The 20,477-nt window shown below is 41.7% G+C and overlaps 3 protein-coding genes across 3 annotated transcripts; all 3 read left to right on the top strand.

Annotated features, from left to right (window-relative positions):
- Nucleotides 1-1,437: 1,437 nt before the first annotated feature.
- Nucleotides 1,438-6,312, top strand: CAR2 (ornithine aminotransferase; the record flags this gene model as incomplete). The annotated part of the gene is made up of 9 exons (XM_064827360.1): nt 1,438-1,633; nt 1,707-1,783; nt 1,849-2,210; nt 2,271-2,337; nt 2,403-3,641; nt 3,701-5,116; nt 5,174-5,456; nt 5,513-5,959; nt 6,017-6,312. 9 exons carry the CDS (start codon nt 1,438-1,440, stop codon nt 6,310-6,312), a joined length of 4,383 nt encoding a protein of 1,460 aa, XP_064676622.1.
- Nucleotides 6,313-7,813: 1,501 nt separating this feature from the next.
- On the top strand, nt 7,814-11,889 carry mlh1 (DNA mismatch repair protein Mlh1; the record flags this gene model as incomplete). The annotated part of the gene is made up of 8 exons (XM_064827359.1): nt 7,814-7,953; nt 8,006-8,105; nt 8,166-8,492; nt 8,556-8,696; nt 8,750-8,866; nt 8,939-10,562; nt 10,636-11,782; nt 11,838-11,889. 8 exons carry the CDS (start codon nt 7,814-7,816, stop codon nt 11,887-11,889), a joined length of 3,648 nt encoding a protein of 1,215 aa, XP_064676621.1.
- Nucleotides 11,890-17,489: 5,600 nt separating this feature from the next.
- ATC70_008104 (uncharacterized protein) lies at nt 17,490-19,872 on the top strand (the record flags this gene model as incomplete). Its single annotated transcript, XM_064827358.1, has 3 exons — nt 17,490-17,710; nt 17,774-19,379; nt 19,441-19,872. 3 exons carry the CDS (start codon nt 17,490-17,492, stop codon nt 19,870-19,872), a joined length of 2,259 nt encoding a protein of 752 aa, XP_064676620.1.
- Between the last annotated feature and the right edge of the window lie 605 nt (nt 19,873-20,477).

Below are 20,477 nucleotides of genomic sequence, written 5' to 3'. Positions count from 1 at the left end.
TGTTGTCCTATTAGGTTTAGGACCAATACTCGATCTTGAAACGACGCACAGCTTCATGGCCAATTGCTGCCATGCACTTCTGTCTTCGTATTTTATCAAAACGATGCCTCGCTCAAACAGATATACATCAAAACATAGCAATATTCAGTCATTCTCTGCCACTGATATCTCGTGTTGCAGGCCGGTTCAGACGCTCAGATTGGTACCAAACGATTGCTCTCAATCAATAGTTGCTTCCTGATACTTTATCTCAATTTTTTTGGCTCATGAAAACATGGTCGACATACCTCTCGTTTTCCATGAGGGGTACCTCATGGTTTTTTTTTTTTTTTTTTTTTTTTTTTCGAAAATCAAACGATCGCGTTTTTCACCCTGAAATGATATTTTCTTCTATAGTGTTTCTATGATCAAAATGACCGGCAAGATCCAACGGAACATTTTAAACTTGTTTTTGCGAGAATTTGATACACGAAAAATTGACATTTTTGTCAAAATGTGTACTTCATACTTTCGGTGATTGCTCTTTAACTTTGGTAAAAAAAAAAAAAAAAAAAAAAAAAAAAAAAAAAAAAAAAGTGTAGAGGAAGTAGCACCTTTCGATTCGCCTTAAAAAATGCCACAAAAAAGCATAAAGATGCTCTATATGGTATTTATAACAAACAAAGCCGAAATCAGCAAACAAGATCAGAGAGTGTTTAAATGAAGTCGATTTTGATTAATCTCAAGAAGATAAAAAGACCAGGGTTTTAATCAGCTTTCTGCAGCGACTGAAGAGCGACTGCAGTGATTGGAGCCATTTAGATCATGTATGACAATGAGTGATCTCGAAGGTATCGAATACATTGAATCAAGTGATATTCCGTCTATCGGAAGCGATGGCTAACAATGCACTAATGTGAGTTTCTGCCCATGGCAAGTCCTTTTGTAATTTTATAGCGATTAAACGAGCAACAAATAACGAATGGATGTGAACAAGATGTCCATTTGACATTTTCTCAGGAGCAAACACTCTAGACCCTTCATCAGGATACAAGCACAATAGGTAGAGACCGGTAAGATTCAATGCCAGTTGACACATCTCGATATGACAACGAAAGTCATCGTAAATTGAATTGCTAATAATGGCAATGTAAATTTACCAGGAATATAGGGCACTACTATACGATGTATACTATGGAAAAGAAATACATTGTACTTTGAGGACAGACAAGCATTATAAACGGGAAATAGATGTGAGCACAAACATATTACTCGTTACACAGCATTCGTCCTTTGTGCCCATACTTGAAGCTTATTGTAGCAGAATCTTGTTATGGACACCATAATTTAATTAAACATTTTTTAACCCTTGGCAATTTATTCCCTTTTTCTTTCTCTTGATTGTACTTTTCTTTTCTTATTGATTTCCCCCACTTTACGTTTATCTCTCTCTTGTAAATGTTTAGTATTTCAAAAAAGAATAAGCGTAAAGAAGTTGATTCGATAACGCCCAGTTTACCCAGATTGTCTTCCAATCCAAATCAGCAAGGCACGGAAAAGAACTCGCTTCCACCAACAACACAGTGGAATTACGCTTCTAGATCGTCGTCTATATCAACTGAAGATCGCGGTAGTATCCATGGTGTAAACAAGTGTACGATCCCTGAGCGTGTATTTATCCCTTGAAAATCATTATTCATTGTTATAAACTAATACCTCCTATGTAGTCGATTCTCGAAAGAATTCAATGGATTATGGTGGATTCACAGAAGCTGAGGTGCAAGAGTTGTTTGAAAAGATGCTGGTATAGATACATTGAGTCTTTCAAGCCATGTTAGAGCGACGTAACTAAATTGCTATTTGCCCTAGACACGTCGAGGTATTCATGATACCTCTGCTCGGTCTGTCATGCTAGGCTTCTCCACAGAAAAGAAGTGGTTAATGGTATCGCAGGACAAACAAGCTGATTCCACAGCACCCACACCATCTTCTTCCTCCTCCATCATTGCCAACAGCAATACAGAGAATGCCATTGCAGACAAGAATTCTCCTGATTTCTATATCGACAAATTTTTGGAACCAGATATGCGTGGTGTCACTCCTCGATTGGTGGCTCATCTAGCAGTGAGTTTGAGAACAATGCCATTGAGCTGGGTCAGGCAATTTATCGAGTCAAAAGGGCTGCAAATCATCACCAACATCATTGGGATATTGAACAAGAGAGACCAAAAGTGAGTTTTCGCAGAAAAGAGGGAGAAGGCTGGACTCTTCGCTAATCGTGATGCTAATAGAACCGAAGCGGACCTTCAGATGGAAGTCGAAATTCTCAAATGCTTTAAATCGCTGATCAACAATAGAGTGAGTAAATGGAACAGGATAGACAGCTACAGACAAACTATATACTAATACTGGGGCATCATCAGTGGGGCGCTCGTGAAGTCATCTCTCATCCTGAGTGCATCTATCATATTGTGCTGTCACTCGTATCACCACCTATTCAAACAAGAAAATTGGTTTGTGAAATCTTAGCGTTTGTGTGTCACGTTGATTTACCAAAGGGGCAAGAAATTGTACTCAAGGGTCTGGATAAGCTCAGCGAACATTTGGGCGAGTTTGGGAGATTCGATGCTTGGTTAAAATTGCTAGATGCCACACTAGACGGTAGAGGCAGAATGGGGAGTTTGGTAGGCGCAAGTGAAGATGTCAAGCGATTGGCTGGCAGTGGTGCTCCTGATAATCATCTCGCTGATTTCGCTTTGTCCAACATGATGCTGATCAACTCGCTTGTTACAGTCATTGAAGATGTGGAAGTGCGAGTGCACCTGAGAAACCAGATGAACGCCAGTGGATTGGATTCTATCACGGAAAAGATGCTCGATTTCAACAATGAACAGCTAAAACGACACATCAACATTTACAAGCAGATGAGCGAGAATGATGTGGACGAAATTATGGAAATCTACAACGAGACCATTTTGACCAACATGAATGATCCTCGCGCTTGCTTCGAGCGCATTTTGGAGAGAGTGGAAGGGACACGCAGTTATAACTTCTTTTTGAGCGCATTACAACACATGCTGATGATTCAGGCACAGGGCGATGTTCAAGTGCGGTACTTTCAGATCTTGGACAAACTAATAACCCAAGTCGTGATGGACCGAAAGGGATTGACGCAGGAAAATTTATCTGGCGGAGGCATGGGATGGTCAGTCTCCATGCTGATTGACAAATTTGCAGAACAAGATCAGCTGGATAAAGCATTGCAAGACGCCAAAGAGACCAAGCAAATGTACGAGAAAGCCATCAAAGAAAAGCAGGAGTTGGAGACCCAAATCAACCTCAAAGGCGAGGGGCTGATTGGTGTGTTGCGCGACAAGACCAACTCGCTAGAGGACCTGTTACGCATGTCTCGTCATACAATTGCCACTTTACAACGGAAACTAAAAGACACACAGCAAGAATACGAAATGAACATTACTGCTCTGGATCAACAGCTCAAGGAAATCTACACGACAGCAGTGGATGCCAACAAGAAGGACAGTGTGGTACAAGATACTCAGAATGGACACTTTGTGTTGGGAAGAGAGGAAGTGACTAGAGCGTACGACAGGTTAAAGGCGCAGGCCATTTTAGAGGGAAAGCCAGGAGAAGACGAAGGAGGGGTAATGTCAGCCGAGTCAATTGCCAAGTGTATGTCTACTCATCAAGCTTATACATGTAGGAAACCATACCGCGAGCAGAAGGATTGTCAGACACATTCAAATCATCGTTACAAGGTCAGTTGGGTGGTGGTCCAGCTGGATTTGTTGTACCTGGTACAGCGCCCTTGATGGGAACCACTCGACGTGTGCCTGTTGGCGGCGGACGAAAGAATTGGCTAACAGAGGCAGCTGCTACAGAGCTGGGAGGTGATGCTGAAAAGAAGGATGGCATCAAGATGAATATCGAGTACAAGGATCAGCTGAACCAGCTCTTGAAGGATCAAGATAGCAATGTAGAAGATTATCAAGATGACAAGCCGATTAGTGCACTGGCTGCAGAATTGGAACATAAGCTAAGACAACACAACAACACTACTAATAACACAACACTCCCAGAAGCAGGCGGATTAGTTTCAATTACAGAGGCCGAGCCTGCTGTCACTCTGGATCACACCAACACAGAGCGTAACTCGAGCATCGTAACATCAGACACGCCAAATGCTGTATTGCCACCACCACCACCTCCACCACCACCACCACCACCACCGATGGTGTCGAATCACGTCAAGGTAGAAGCACCATCACGTTGCGACATTCCCATGTCCAACACACTGCCTCCACCACCGCCACCGCCTCCACAGCCCGACACAACAAACGCAACGAGCATCCCACCTCCACCTCCACCTCCACCACAGCCAGGCACTGGCACAGCAAACGCTACTGGAGCCGCTCCACCACCTCCACCACCACCACCTCCACCCCCAGGATCGGGACCTGCCACATCCGCTGGTGGCATGGCTCCTCCACCGCCACCACCACCTCCAGGACCTGGTGGGCCCAACGCGCCACCTATGCCGGTTGCGCCCTCACGTAAAATACTTCGTCACCAACCTAATGTCAAGACGAGAGCTTTGCAATGGACTAAGATTCAGGCCAATTTTGTTGGAAAGACTGTATGGGGGGCTAGTGATGTGGATGAAGTCGCCTTGGAAGATGAGCTGGACACACTGGGCATCTTTAATTCCATCGAAGAGCTGTTTGCACAAAAGGTGATTGAACGCAAAAAGAAGATGTTCAAAGAAAAGAAGGAGGAGATTCGTATTTTGGATGCAAAAAAGGCGTACAACATCAACATTGCCTTGCTATCCAAGCTAAAGCACTTGTCTTTTGCTCAGGTACGACAAGCGTTTTTGGCGGTTGATGACGTTGTGATCACTGAGAATCTGCTCATCAACTTGCAAGCAAATATACCTACGCCCGAAGAGCAAGGTAAGTTATCTGTATTTGTCAACAAGGCGTCTGATGAGGATTTGGAGCAACTGTCCAAGCCAGATACCTTTTGTGTCGAGATGCTCAAGATTGAGCGATACAAGGAAAGAGTGGACAACATGCTCTTCCGTGCCACCTTTGCAGAGAAACACCAGCAATTGTCTCGCGTATGTAGTCTTTATAGCTTGATGAAACCTATATACTGAATCTCCCCTGATTTGTAGAATATGAGCGCTGTGTTGGAAGCATCCATTGCCATCAAAGACTCGCAATCGTTTAAAGAGCTGCTCAAATTTATCCTGGTGATGGGCAACTTTATGAATGGCACGACATTCCAAGGCGGTGCCTTTGGTATCCGCATTGCCAGTATCAATAAACTGGTCGACACCAAGGGTACAGAGGGCAATACTACATTGCTTCACTTTTTGGTAGATTCAGTCGAGTCCAAGTTCCCTCGTCTCCATGGATTTTTGGACGATCTTCAAGAAAGTGGCAACGCGTGCCGAGGTATGTCAAAAGTACGTGTGTGTGTATACATGTTACTGACTTTTCTCTACTACAAGTAACACTACAGGACATGGTCAAGGATTACAATGAGATTCGCGTGGGACTACAAAAGCTGATTGAGGAACTGGAAAACCACTATCCGGAAGAAGATCAAGACGATCAAGACGACAATGCATCCAGCGATATTGACAATTACTGCCAAATCATGCGCAGCTTTAGAAACGACGCCATTGAAAAGTTTGAGGAGCTGGAAGTGAGATACACATCCATGGACGTGGCCTACAGAGATGTGGTCACCTATTTTGGTGAAAACCCGGATCAGATGAAGCCTGACGAGTTTTTTGGCATCTTCAAGACATTCACATCGAGCTGGGAGCGTGCCATGGCTGACAATGTCTCTGCTAGAAAGAAACTGGAGAACATGGAGAAGGCAAGACGAGCAGAAGAAGAGCGCAAAGAGCGGATCAAGGCACAAAAGCTGCGTGGGGTGGATACAAGTGATGGTAAAATGTGGCATGCTATGTAGATACAGGCTTTGACTGACCAACTATTCCCTTTAGCAAACCAATCTGGACTGGATGAAGACATTATGGACAATCTGCTCGACAAATTACGAGCAGGAGAGATTGATACCAACATAAAACGCACTCGAAATAACGAGAGATCCAACACATCGCGGGAGAAGCGCATGCAAAAGAGTGAATCAGTGGCTATATTGGCTGAGGATCTACTGAAATCCATTCAATCTGATAATGACGCCATAACAGGAGGATCGCCCTCAACGTCAAGAAGCCGTTTGGCTGCAAGGAGAAACAATGGATCTCGGGCTGCACTACTAGAAGAATTCACTGTATAAACTAAATAAATAAGGAGCACCTATGCTGTCATGCATGATGCCAGCTGCCATCTTTAGTTTGGTATGATTCAGTGGTGATATTCAGTATGCTATTGACAGTGTGCTATAGCTGAGGCAATCACTTTATTTATGCATTTTGATAATATATAATCGCAATAGGCATTAACTGACGAAAGAAAAGACTTATTTCTTTTGTTTCTTGGGTGTACAAGAGACAGTACCTCTCGATTGAGCACTTACTTGAAGCTGTAGCTTGACTATTCCGAATGAGAGCGCTTCAGATTGTCAAAGACAGATGACAGTAAACGAGAAAGATAGTGGTGAACGTAGCTATCTTTAATGGAATCGTCCGGAGCATCATTCACCATGACTAGCAGGATCTGCGTCCATGCTTGCGCAATATGTATATCTAGAGCATTTCTTGATTCCACGCAGTATGAATGCGAACGTCTGAGAGTGTCCCTTTGCCAAACCTTGACGAAGCTGAAGCGATAAGCAGTGATGTTAACATGGACTGATTTTTTTTTTTTTGGATTGTCTTTGGTGGTGCCGAAAGAAGACAAGCTTGATTCTTTACATAGTATCACGAATCAGTCGAATTCTGCAAGCCTTTCAGTGCAAACAGATAACCATAGAGTATTGCTACAGTATTTGCATCATTTTAGAAATGCATTTTGAGTATAAAAGCCAAGAACATTTGATGTTTGCCTGGATAAATACCTTTCTGATAAACAGGCCACTATTGAGATCGATTTAGAGAGAAGCATTGAGAGGAGAAAGCGCCACGAGTGCAGCTTTTATATAGTATAGACATGTTTATTAAATGCCGTCCATCTCTTGTATGAATTGAAGCACATCGAGAGGCTTTCAGTGTAGGTAACTTTGAAATTAAGCAGCAAATGACTGATTCTTGCATGAAAGGGAGTGTTGATCTTGCGCCCCCATTGACCTCCGTAACCTCTCAGTATACCGTATCTTTTGTTCAAGTCTACAGCAGCACCCATCAACAAGACGCTGATTAGAGAATGAGTATTGGCAGCAAGGGAATGCGAAGGAATGATGCAAAGAGAAACAAATGCATGAATAGCCAGATAAATGAAAACGGTGCCTTCTATGTTAGGCAGTGCAATCTGTTGATTGAACCCTCGCTCGCTCGCTCACCCGAACACTGGTATATATATATAGCATCTGGTGTCACTTGTCGCAATTCGATAAATTTTGCTTGTGTGCTCATATTACTATTCAGGGACACATGGAGGGAGTGACAAAGAAGAGAGGAGAGAAATCATAGGATGGTGCTATACTTGAGTCTGTATGATTTGATTCAAGGCGCTTTCTGGAACATTTGACACACGCATTGTTCGCTATGGCTACATTAGGCTCTAGGAAATCTTTAATTCTTGTACCACTATACACAAACTATAATTACAAACCCCTTTTTCCTATTTCCCCTCTTTTTCTCTCATTCTCTCACCTTTTCTGTTTTCACATTACATACAACATGAGCAGTGCAAAGGAAGTCATATGTCGAGTGAGAGCACTGTACGCATATGAGTCGAATGACCCCTCTTCACTGTCATTTAAACCAAATGCCATCATTGATGTTTTGGCTCAGCTCGAGTCTGGTTGGTGGGATGGCTGGTAAGTTTGTTTAGCATCCAAGTATAGCAAATACCAATAAGAGAGTAATCAGGTCAAATGGGAAGAGAGGCTGGTTTCCAAGCAATTATGTCGAGGTATTAAAGCCACAAGAGCTGTATGAAGCAGAAGAGCAGGGACAGGATGAGAATGAAGTAAATTTGCAGTTTCTATGCAATGCATTTGGTCTAACTCGATTGATACAATATCTATAGTTATGGGAATTGCAGCAGCAGTGGAAATACAGACAGCAACAGCAGCAGCAACAAAGACCTACGCATCAGCACCGTCAACGTTTGTTGGATCAGGAAATGCAGCAACAACTACGTCTCAGTCTGCATGCTGCCGATATGCTGATTCCCTCCAACAACACAGTACTACAACAACAACAACAGCAGCAGCAGCAGCAGCAAGACGATGCTTCTGGCTGGATAGTGCAAACCACCGAAGATGGGTCAGAACAGTACTACTACAACACTCGAACACAGGAAATGAGATACTCCATCCCCCCTGAGATTTACATGGATGAAAAAGTCAAGCAGGTACTTGCTTCTTCAAACGGGCACCTAGACACCTCCTCATCAAATAACGACATACACGAGCAGTTTGAGCGCCCTCCTGTGCGTCCGGTACGTGCAGCAAATCGAGCCATGACAGAGGACCCTACATACAACACCACTCGTACTGTTATCCCACCACCCACATTGAAAGACGAATTCGAGCTTGAATTCGAAGATGATGAAAGGGTGAGTATTCTATCGTGTGTAGTGACTATAAGCTTACTCCTGACACTCTGTAGCTGCCTCCAAACTGGGTACGTAAAGTTACTCCTAAAGGAAGATTCTACTATTGCAACATCAAAACAGAAGAAACCACTTGGGCACTGGAGAACATTGATCCTGATACGGGCGTCTTGGTAAGACAAAAAGGAAAAATTTATTCCATGTAGCACATTTGCTTATATGATACACACACAACACATTTATAGATGTCTTCTGTGCCTGAATCTGCTTTTCCCACAACACATCCATCCCAAGACGAAAACCACCATGAGCAGACAACAGCAGCACCACCACCACACAAAAGAACATCGAGATCAAGTAGCGTAGAAAACGGCAGCAGTGAAATCATGTTTCAGGGACCAGTGACATGGCAAAACCTGTCCTCCATCATTGCACACGCCATCCACAGCCTCAAGGATTCTGTAAGACAAGGCTACACCAAGTACTTTTGCCAGGATTCTATCCAAATTGTGCATGGTATTCGCATGTTGCTCTATGTCAGTCAGTGTTTGGACAAGGAGACGTCGATACATCTCAAACAACACAAGAATCTTCGCAGTTTGCATCGATCCTTACTGGCAGCAGTTGCCAAACTCGTCTTGTCCACCAAAGTAGCCTCCAGTGCTTGGCCCACACCCGAGTCATTAGCCAAACTAGAGTCTGATTCCGATGATGTGCTGATTGCTGTGCGTAATTTTATGACCTGTGCGCAAGACATGCGAATCCAATTGAAGGATGTCAAGCCTGTACTGACGGACAGCCCTTGGAGAACCAGCCCATTGACCTCCATGATGGGTAAATCAGACATGGTTACTGCTACCCTTGTCTTGGCTGACAATGTCAGAGGGGCCATGGCATCCTTTAGTGAAAGTGTGGGCGAGACATTTCACCAGCAAGACCTCAAAATGACACTGGAGACCCTCAAAGCCAATGCGCCACTGTTGGTAGCTCAGTTTCGTAACCTCAGCAACACGACAAGCCATTTCTTGAACACGGTGGAAGAAATGAGCCAAACAACACCCGAATTGACCCAGTGCAAGCAACCCATCTACGCTGCCATGGGCTCTTTGTTTGTCGTCTCACAATCCATTACAAGCTCGGAATTGAATGAAGAGCAAGTGCAGATGGCACGTCAACGCTTGGAAGAGTGTTTACGCACGATTGAATCAGGTATTAAAGACGTGGTGGACATGGCCAAGCATCAGCCAAGCCAGCAGCAGTCTCAGATACCACAGCCATTGCAACCACCACACATTGCTGAAGAACGTGATACGCCTACACCCACGCAGAGGCTCTACATGAATGCCAGTCAATTGTCTCCTACCACAACAGCCACTACACACGCATTATCATTGGAATCGCGGGACGATGAAGAAGATCAGTCTGCAGAAGAGCTGGCCAACAATATCCGTCGATTGGATATAGGGCTCAACACACTCATGGCCAACCCAATTGAAGTGGCAGATGATGTGCTCAGTGACAGCAGTAGCTACCATAGCGACATGACAGCAAGCCAGGCAGTGCGTCAACACAAGGACATGAAGATTGCTAAATTCTTTGGCGAGGATACCATTGCAGCAGCACGTCGTAGAGACACCGTATTGACATCACCCACCATGACGAACGCATCGCTCTCTCCCACCACAAATTCTCTTTTGCAGACTGGCACCAGCACTGCCTCAGCTATTGGCACTGCAGCCACTACAGAGACACCATGGTTCTTGCAGTCGGATGTGGACACAACAGAGATGATATTCAATATGGAAGGCAATGTCAAGGGAGGAACTCTGCATTGTCTGGTACAACGCTTGACACAGCATGACCAACTGGGTATGTACAAACCATAGAAAGCATATTTTCTCTCTGGCTAATACTAATATATATATATATATATATAATGTAGATTCAAAATTCAATACCACTTTTTTGCTGACCTACAGATCCTTCTGTACTACACAGGAACTGTTCAACGAGTTGTTTAATCGATACCAATTGCCAGCACCAGAGGAATTGACGCCAGAAGAACTGGAGCTTTGGAAGGAAAAGAAGCTCAAGTTGGTGCGTTTACGAGTGTTCAATGTCATCAAATCGTGGCTGGAAACATACTTTAACGAGGAGGAAGATCGACCCATTTTGCCCGAAATCAGCCACTTTACCGAGCATGTTATTGTTGAATCCATGAAGTTTGGTGCAGAGCAGCTGGCTAAACTAATCAAGAAGCGCATGCTGGCAGAAGACTCGAGTCAAATCCGTAAAATGAAGCTGAATGTGCGCACAGCAGATATGCCGGTGCCTATTCTGCCTAAAAATATGAAGCGCATCAAACTGCTGGAGCTGGATCCACATGAACTGGCAAGACAAATGACAATCATGGACTTTAGACTCTACAACAAAATCAAGCCTGTAGAATGCTTGGATAAAAACTGGGGCAAACCTGATTCGGATCAAAACCACATTGCAGCCAATGTCAAGGCGTCCATCGAGCATTCCAATCAAGTTACTGCCTGGGTGACAGATTCCATCCTTAGTAAAGAAGAGGTCAAGAAGAGAGCTGTGGTACTAAAGCACTGGATATTCGTGGCAGAGCGATGTCGCTTATTAAACAACTACAACACCTGCATGGCTATTTTATCTGCATTTGATAATGGCTCCATTGGCAGACTCAAACGCACATGGGAGTTGATCAGCGCTCGCACTATGCAAATATTACAAAACATTAGACGGTTGATGGGTGCCAACAGAAATTTCAGTGAATATAGAGACATCATACACAAGGTCAATCCACCATGTATTCCCTTCTTGGGCATCTACTTGCAAGATTTGACCTTCATCGAGGATGGCAATGCCAACTTTCTGAAAAAATCAAACAACCTCATCAATTTTGCTAAGCGTATGAAGACGGCTGAAGTCATTCGAGATTTGCAACAGTATCAATCCACGCATTACATGTTGACTGCAGTGCCAGATATTCAGGAATTCATCAAGACTCATTTGCAATCCAGTAGAGAAGAGGAAGAGTTATATAACCTCAGTTTGAGATTGGAGCCAAGGTAATGATGAAGTGTGTGTTTACAAGACGGGCGCTAACATTTATATTGGAAACAGAGAGCGTGGCGAAGATACAATTGCAAGAAGATTGAAAGAGTCTGGATTATAAGCAAAAAGTCCTCTCAAAATTAATTAATGCCTAATAAATACATATACCTTTGTAGCGTGCACTTTGACCATGATGGTAAATCAGATTATATGTGTATCATGTGTTGCTCTGATGATCTTAACTCAAGTATCATATCTGTGTGTTTTGCCAGCTATCATTAGCACCCAGCACGTTGTATGGGCATGAACTACCTTTTGCGATAAACGAGTCGTCAATTCGTATTACATAATGTCTATTTGTTGTATCCAAGCTTAGGAAGCTACAAATATACAGTAATTAAGAAGATTTCTACAGACACTTGGAAAGCGACGTATAGAAAATGACTAGACACTAAAACTGAAGGGCCTTTATTGAAAGACATTACGGGATCATTTTATACAAATCAACATCGTTCAACAAGTCAACCTTCCTTTAGCAATCAGGAACCAGTAGGACAGAGCTCCTACAATCTTTGTATAACAGAGTACTTTTCAGGAAGTATCCGGCTAATTGGTCGATTGAGATTGGTATTCTAGTAATTACAGCATCACAGCTCAATTAGTCGTAACAAGTTCGAACCGTATGAATATTCCCAAACATCTACAGCTTAACCTTTTAATATAGTTCCTTCCATCATCTTCTGCAATATAAGATGAAGGAAAGATATAATATATATACTAAGTTGTTCCTTAATATTGCTTTTATGGACACACACTTCAAGATCAGATGTTTTATTATTATACGAGTTTACGCTTCGGATGGCTTTCTACCTTCGCTTCGCCTCGGTGAGAACCAACCTTCGCAGCGACAGCTTGCGCTACCGATTGCCCTTGCGTAGCTTATCAAAATACTGCTACTTTCATTTTGATCCTCCACGTATACAAGAAAATCCCTCGTATTATCTGTGGTTCTGGTTCTTATGTAATGCTCTACATCCATATACACGTAGCTATTTCATATACGAACAAACAGCATACTGGTATTTCCACTTTTTAGTCCTCAGTGACCCTGATACAGCAAAACCTGAGTGTATTTGAGCTGCGTTTTCTTGCGTTAGAAGCTGTTTTAGATTGTCAGAATAGCCCCAAACGGTTGCTCTTATCTAGCAGTTAATTTCTGACACCTTTGCTCAACTTTTTGGGGATCAAAAAAACATGGTCAAAATTCGACCAAAAAGCATGAGGTACCCCTCATGGTTTTCATTGAAAATCAAACAATTGCGTTTTTGGCCTTGATAGTGAAGACTTTTACTATGGTACATATTGAATCAAAATGTTTCTATCGATCTAACGTAACCCCTTACAGCATCATCGTGGGACTTTGATAAATAAAATTTCGACTTTTTGGCCAGAAGCCTCTTTTCATATTTTCGTAAATTACTCAATAAGTTTATTCAAAACATCTATTTTACTTGGCACCTTTGGATACGCCTTGAAAAGCACTCCAACAAAGCTGAAAGAAGCGTAGGGTGATCGTCATATTTTACGTAGTCGAATCTGCAAAAATAGTTCAATCGAGTCAAAAACCATTAAGATTTGGCCAATCTGAAACAGACTGTGGGTCTGAGTTTTAATTAGTTTTGGCTCAGGGGATAGGCTGGCAAACCGAATGCCCTACTAATAATCATGAAGGCAATATAGTAATAGATGCTTTTGAAGCGTATGGAAAGTAGATGACAAATTACATAGCGCTATTGTTGGTCATGCTGTTTTCATTCCATTTTATATATAATAACGCCAGTCTATCAAAATACTTATTAGAAGGATTTCTTTCCTTTTTGAGGCTTTGAAAGTGTCTAGGACTATATACTGTATTTATTACGTTACGATGGACATTTCGACTCTGCGGTTGGTTTCCTTACCTACGCTTCGCTTTGGTGGAAACCAACCTCCGTTTAGGTGGCTCTCGCTGCCATGGGCCTTTGGCTAATGTTGCAAAATTATTTATAGCTAAAATGTTAGGAGAAACTTGGTTGTTGATTCATAGTAATTAAATATAAAATCTCTAGTCATATATGAACTATGCCTGGCAACTTAGTTTCCATAGTAGGGTTGTAAAAGCGTCTATGTACTATAAATTTATTATGATTAGCAGAGAGTGGATTTTTCAAGTGTTAAGAGAGAAAATAGCTAGTTCATCTTCGTGTGATCTTCTTGACGCTGGAAATGTGGTTTACAAGGCTTGCTTGAATACTCTTTATTTTTTTGTAGCAGTATTAGTAGGAGTAGTTGCCATGAAGGTATCTGTAAGCAGAGACACTTAATTTATCGTATTGGTACATTGATATTGTAGTGAGCAGCAGTGTCCGCATTAAGATCAAATCAAGTAGTAGCCAAAGAAACAAAATATATCATATAAATATCAAACATACAATACCAATGATTCTTTAATCCCCTTTAAGTTTTATTTTTCTGTTTGCTTTCTTTCCTGGCACCATAGAAGTTGTATTGGTTTTAGTAGCCACTTGACGTGAAGGAATTATTTGAATAATTGAATAAGTGTATACTACCTGAAAATTCAGGTAATTTACATCTCTTCACTGCGCCTTCATAACAATATTTCGATATAACGGATATTACCCGATCAATCTCGCTACGCTCGATGACAGTGTCGCTTTGTGGGCTCTCGCCGAAGATATTCCAAATCAGACATAATAGAAATCTGGCATAAAAGTAGATTTTAAACAATGAATTATTAGTAAAGAAAAAAGGCTATATCAAAGTCAAGAGGGGGAGGTATTCATTCGTTCATTTTGCTCTTGAGGTAGCGACATAAAGCTGGCCATGTGTAAATACTAGATTTGTAGAAGATCCACAGCGACTTTTTTTTTGAGATATTGACATTGCAAATGCTACCTTTACAAGGAAAAACTCCCAAGAAAAAAAAAGTACTCAGGTTAATTAACTGTCCTTTCAATTCCATAATCTCCATTTAATTAGTATCGCAATCAATATTACCATCATCATTGTCATCATCAGAAAGGCATTTAGGTCAGCCAGCAGCAGCGAAGCCTGCCAAAATTAATTTAAACTCAGTTTTTTTTTTTTATTCCAGATTGGACAGAATTTGTCCTTTTTCGACTTGATTCATCTATTTTGCAAGATTAGACTATGTAAATTGTAAAGATCATCCAACGCTTCCTAATACTATGCCAACGGGAGGATCCCGGTTCAAATCCTGGTGAACGCAAGTTGTCTGAATTTTTGACGTAGTACTGATGTCCTCGTTTGGTGTTTTTTTGTACTCTATCCATTATCTATATTTTGACGATTTCCGCAAGGCTGTATTGGCTCTAGGTGTCGCACCTTATTAGTAGTAGATTTCTTTCCCAACTTAGTTCAAAATTTCTTATTCCCCTTCTTTGCAGACATTGGGTCCACCAACAGTCTTTTCTATCCCTCAGTATGACATTTAAAGGACTTTAAATAAAACCTGGAGCTCGACTCCCCTACAAAAAAAAACGCTTCCTAATACATTCTTGAAGTACTTTTCAAGGCGCTTCCAATGGCGCTAGCTGTAATAAGTATTTTGACTAAAGTTATTGAGCAATTTAATAAAATTTGAAATGTGGTTTTTAGCAAAAATATCTAGATTTTGCATATGAAGGACTCCCAAGAGTGGTTTCAGGAGTTGCTTTGGATCGAGAGAAACATTTTGATCTAATACATGCCATAGTAAAAGCCTTCATTTTCAAGGTGAAAAACACGATCGTTTGAATTTCGAGGAAAACCATAAGGGGTACCTCATGCTTTTTTGTCGATTTTTGCACCATGTTTTTTGGGTCCTCAAAAAGTTGAGCGAAGGTGTCAGGAAGTTACTGCTACTCGAGCACAATTGTTTGGTGTCATTCCGGTGGCTCAGAAAGATTTACATGTCAAGATATGAAGGCTTGAAAACTGTCAACTTTGGTTGAATCTTTGCTTTACAGCTTTTATTTACACGACATAAATTACTTCTTTGGTAGTTGAATTTCTTCAAAAAGGCAGTTCTGTAGCTTGTGCAATTTTTGATTCGAATAGAAAGCATATTGATTTTAGTAAAGGTAATTCATGTAAAATTTAATACCTCTTGTTGTTGGTAGAGAATGGAAATGACAATCTACATTGGCTGCTTGATTGCTATGGTTTTGCATCTTTGCTTTGCCATCTCAAGACATCCATGCACACACAATCATATGTTAAACATGAATGTGGTGTGATATAACCAGCAGCATCTGTGTTGCTACAAAGCAGAAATCACTCGAGGAGAAAGTGAGCGTGATTTAGAGTACATGCTTGCATGCAACAGCAAGAAGACGCCGACTGGTGAATGGCATTGATGAAATCGGAGACATGGACTGTAAAGGCGATGCACAACATAATACCGAAAGAGTGCACTTAATCCATTTAGAGCAGGCATGTTTGATGTGTTCAAGAAGAGAACCTTGGCACCTACTGAATACAGTATACTATATCACTGGTGTTGAGCCCCGTGCCATGCCAACAAAGGCTCACGTAACCTTCATTGGTTTAGATGTTTGCAATGCTAAATGTAACATCTCACATCAAGATGGGTTCGACTGCCTTTGAATGAAATGTTACATTGTATGCAACCAAGATTAACTCCTATTTATTGGTTTTTGGGACTCGGAGCAGGGATCAAGTCTTAAAATGTCTAGCAAGTTTTGTTACAAAGCGAAAATCCATTTGCAATGAGAAGGTTTTTCGGAAAGCAGACCTGCATGTGTACCACATCCCCTAATTAAGTTGATTTTTTTTTTGCATCACCTGATGGAGTTGTCCATATTTGAACTGGTCGTTGCAGAGCATTGGTAATCTGAGCGTCAAATTATTTACATTTGACAATTAGGCACCAAGGAGATATGATATCGGGGCAAAAGAGATAGCAGCAAAAAGCGCACACCAGAGATGTACACGTATATTTTACATGAATAGCAATATTTTCCATTTATCTATAATATGACCATATCAAATATCAAGTGAGAAATGGAAGTATATTCCCAGGATAGATAGTAATGTAAAAAAGCAGAGATAGAGGATTATGATCTGAAGTTGACGATACTTTCTGGGCAAAAAATACTAAAAAGGAATTATACAACTGTTTCGTCGATAAATATGCTTGACTGGTGTAACTGGAACTTGCACTACCATGCCTAACGAAGCAAGCAAAAGAAACGCTTAAAATATCAAGCCTATTTTTCTTTCTGTTTCATTCTTAGATGATACAGATAGAACAGCTAGTGTTGATTTCCAAATGGATTTTATTTATATGCATACAAAAACTCCATCAATCACGCGTAGGTTTATAGATATTTTTGCATGTATTTGACCTATAAATCATGGCATGGTGCATTCAAGAAACAGACATCTGGTGCCTCAAATTAAATATGCTATACTAGGTAAACACAGCTTCTTAAATTGGCTTTTTTGGCCAAATAGGGCAAGCAGTTCTTGTGATTTATCAAGAGCAAAAATGTGCAAAAAGGAATTTGAGTTACATGTACACATTGCAACCCATCAATCACCATACACTTGATAGCAGATTTGTTATAAATACAGGCTCTTTTTCTCTTGTTGTTGCGTCTTTACTCTGCTTTTTTCTTTTCTGTATTGCATTCACAAATGGCAGGAACAAGTATTTCCTCCTCTGAAAAGAGAGAGGATTATGGTCATGGCAATTATGTCACTTCAGAGACCGTGGTGACATCTGAAAAAGTCGAAGATTTCTTACATACTGATATCAATGAAAAGCATCAACTCGACGATGTTGAAAAATCTTCTTTGAGCCACCTTGAAGATGAAGAAGACTCCCCTATTGAAGCAGTACGTGCTGTAGTTGACAAGTAAGTTGCAGTAAGCGTACTTTGCCAGACACTTGTTTGACTAATACAAATCTCTCTCAACAGCACTGATGACCCAAGCCTGCCAGTATACACTTTCCGTATGTGGTCTCTTGGTTTAATCTTTAGTTGTTTGCTCAGTTTTGTCAATCAGTTCTTTTGGTACAGACAAAATGCCCTGACATTATCACCTCTGGTTGTTCAATTGCTCTCATTCCCTGTTGGTAAATTCATGGAAAAGGTGATTCCCAAGTCAAGATTCTTCAATCCCGGTCCATTCAACATGAAGGAGCATGTTTTGATTACTGTCATGGCCAACTGTTCATACAGTACCGCTTATGCTGTGGATATCATTACTATTCAACGTCTCTTTTATAACCAAAACCTTGGCTGGGGTGGAGGCATCTTGCTGATCTGGACAACACAATTCATTGGATACGGTATGGCTGGTCTTCTTCGTCCCTTCCTTGTTTATCCTTCTAGCATGGTGTGGCCTAGCAATCTGGCCAACATCTCTCTTTTCTCCTCTTTCCACAAGAATGAGACCAACTGGAGTGGTCCCTCTCGTCTTCGTTACTTTGGATATGCCTTCAGCGCCATGTTTGTCTACTACTGGCTTCCTGGTTATTTCTTCCAAATCTTGACCTTCTTCTCTTGGGCTTGCTGGATCAAGCCTGATAATCTCGTCTTGGCTCAATTGACTGGTTCCTACAGTGGTCTTGGTATGTTGGCTGTCTCATTCGATTGGGCTACTATTACATCTTACCTCGGTTCGCCTCTCGTTGTGCCTCTGTTTGCCATTATCAACATCGGTGTTGGCTTTGTCCTTATTGCTTGGATTATTGTCCCTGCTTTGTATTATACCAATGTCTGGGAAGCTCAAAAGTTCCCCATTCTCACATCAAGTCTCTTCAATGCTGAAGGTGAACCCTGGAACAATAGTTTGGTCTTGACACCCGAAAAGATCCTGGACCCCGTCCTCTATGAACAATATGGCCCTCTCCGTATGTCTTCTTTCTTTGCCTTCACTTATGGTATTGGTTTTGCCGGTGTTACTAGTATCTTGACCCACACTGCTTTGTATCACGGTAGAGACATCATTAAACAATTCAAGAACTCTCGCACTCAAAACAACGAAGATATCCACCACAAATTGATGCGCGCTTACCCTGAAGTCCCTCACTGGTGGTATATCGCCATCTTTGTCATCTCTTTTGCTGTTTCTTTTGCTGTCATTTACGTATGGCCCATCTATCTGCCATGGTGGGGTCTAATTCTTGCCATTGCTATTCCTGCCATCTTTATCCTTCCAATCGGTATTATTCAAGCTGTTACTAACCAGCAACCTGGTCTCAATGTCGTTACTGAATTTATCATTGGTTTTGCTCTTCCTGGTCATCCTATTGCCAATGTCACATTCAAGACCTATGGTTACATCTCCATGGCCCAATGCCTCACCTTTGTCAGTGATCTCAAGCTTGGCCATTATACCAAGATTCCTCCTAAGGCTATGTTCTGGACTCAGCTTGTTGGTACTGCCATTGCTGGCCTCATCAATTTAGCAACTGCTACCTGGCTTATGGATACTGTCGAGCACATTTGTACTCCTGCTGCTTATCCCTTCACCTGCCCTAGTGCTCGTACTTTCTACTCTGCCTCTGTCATTTGGGGAGTAAGTTGATTTGCTTGTTGACTTGAATACGTAGAGACTAATGTTTTGATCTATTTTTTAGGCGATTGGACCACAAAGAATGTTTGGAGCAGAAAGCCCTTACAACTCCATGCTCTGGTTCTTCCTCATTGGTATTCTCATTCCTATTCCCTTCTGGTACTTGTCCAAGAAATATCCCAACAGCTTGATCAAGTATGTTCACTTGCCTTTGATCTTTAACTCTACTGGTATGATGCCTCCTGCTGTACCTCTCAACTTCTCCATGTGGGTTACAGCCGGTCTTGTCTTTGGCTGGTACGTTCACAAGTACCACAGAGACTGGTGGACCAAATACAACTACATCACGTCTGCTGCTTTCGATTCAGGTGTAGCAATTGCAGGTATCATCATTTTTGGTGTCAGTACAGGTAGTGGATGGCAGGCGGATTGGTGGGGTAATGAGCTGGATCACTGTGATCTCTCTGCCGCCAATTACTCTGGTATCATTCCTTAAAACATTATTATCAACATTTCTAATACTCATATCCTAATATTCTTTATAATAATAATAAATGTCAAACCTCAAACTTAATAAATGTTTGGTATAGCTATCTAAGTTTTGCTGAGCAATACGGATTCATTTTTTTATTGAAATTTCAGTATGATAGAAAGTGGAAATGTGTATAATTTAGAGTCGAATTCCGGATTGCCTCCGGTACATTCTCTGGTCGACTTGTATGCAATAGGCTCCATCGTCTGCAGATTATTTCTTGTCATGGGATTGCCAACTGATGGGTTCTGATTGTCCGCCATAGACGTCCAAATGAGGCTGGTACTGAGATTGCCTGTTTTCTTCTCATTCAAATGGTAACTTGCGTTCATAACAGCAGCGACAAACGAGTCCATGAAAAAGCCTATCAATGCGATGCTCCAGGCGCCATTTTCATCTCTGTCGACTGTTGTGGCCTTGCAAAGCAATCTTCTCGAGTACATTTGGTAGTCTCGTTCGTGTGTTTGCCCTCCTTCTGCAGTCGACTAAATCTGAAAGTTGGAACGAAAAAGGTTGAAAACTCTTGATTTGTATCCGCTTGCATATCTTGAACCTTTGTTGCATTTAAG

Source organism: Mucor velutinosus (genome assembly GCF_035048745.1).
Source record: "Mucor velutinosus strain NIH1002 chromosome Unknown tig00001557, whole genome shotgun sequence".
NCBI lineage: Eukaryota > Fungi > Mucoromycota > Mucoromycetes > Mucorales > Mucoraceae > Mucor > Mucor velutinosus.
Note: the sequence above shows the minus strand (reverse complement) of the source record. Positions and strands in the feature narration are given on the sequence as shown.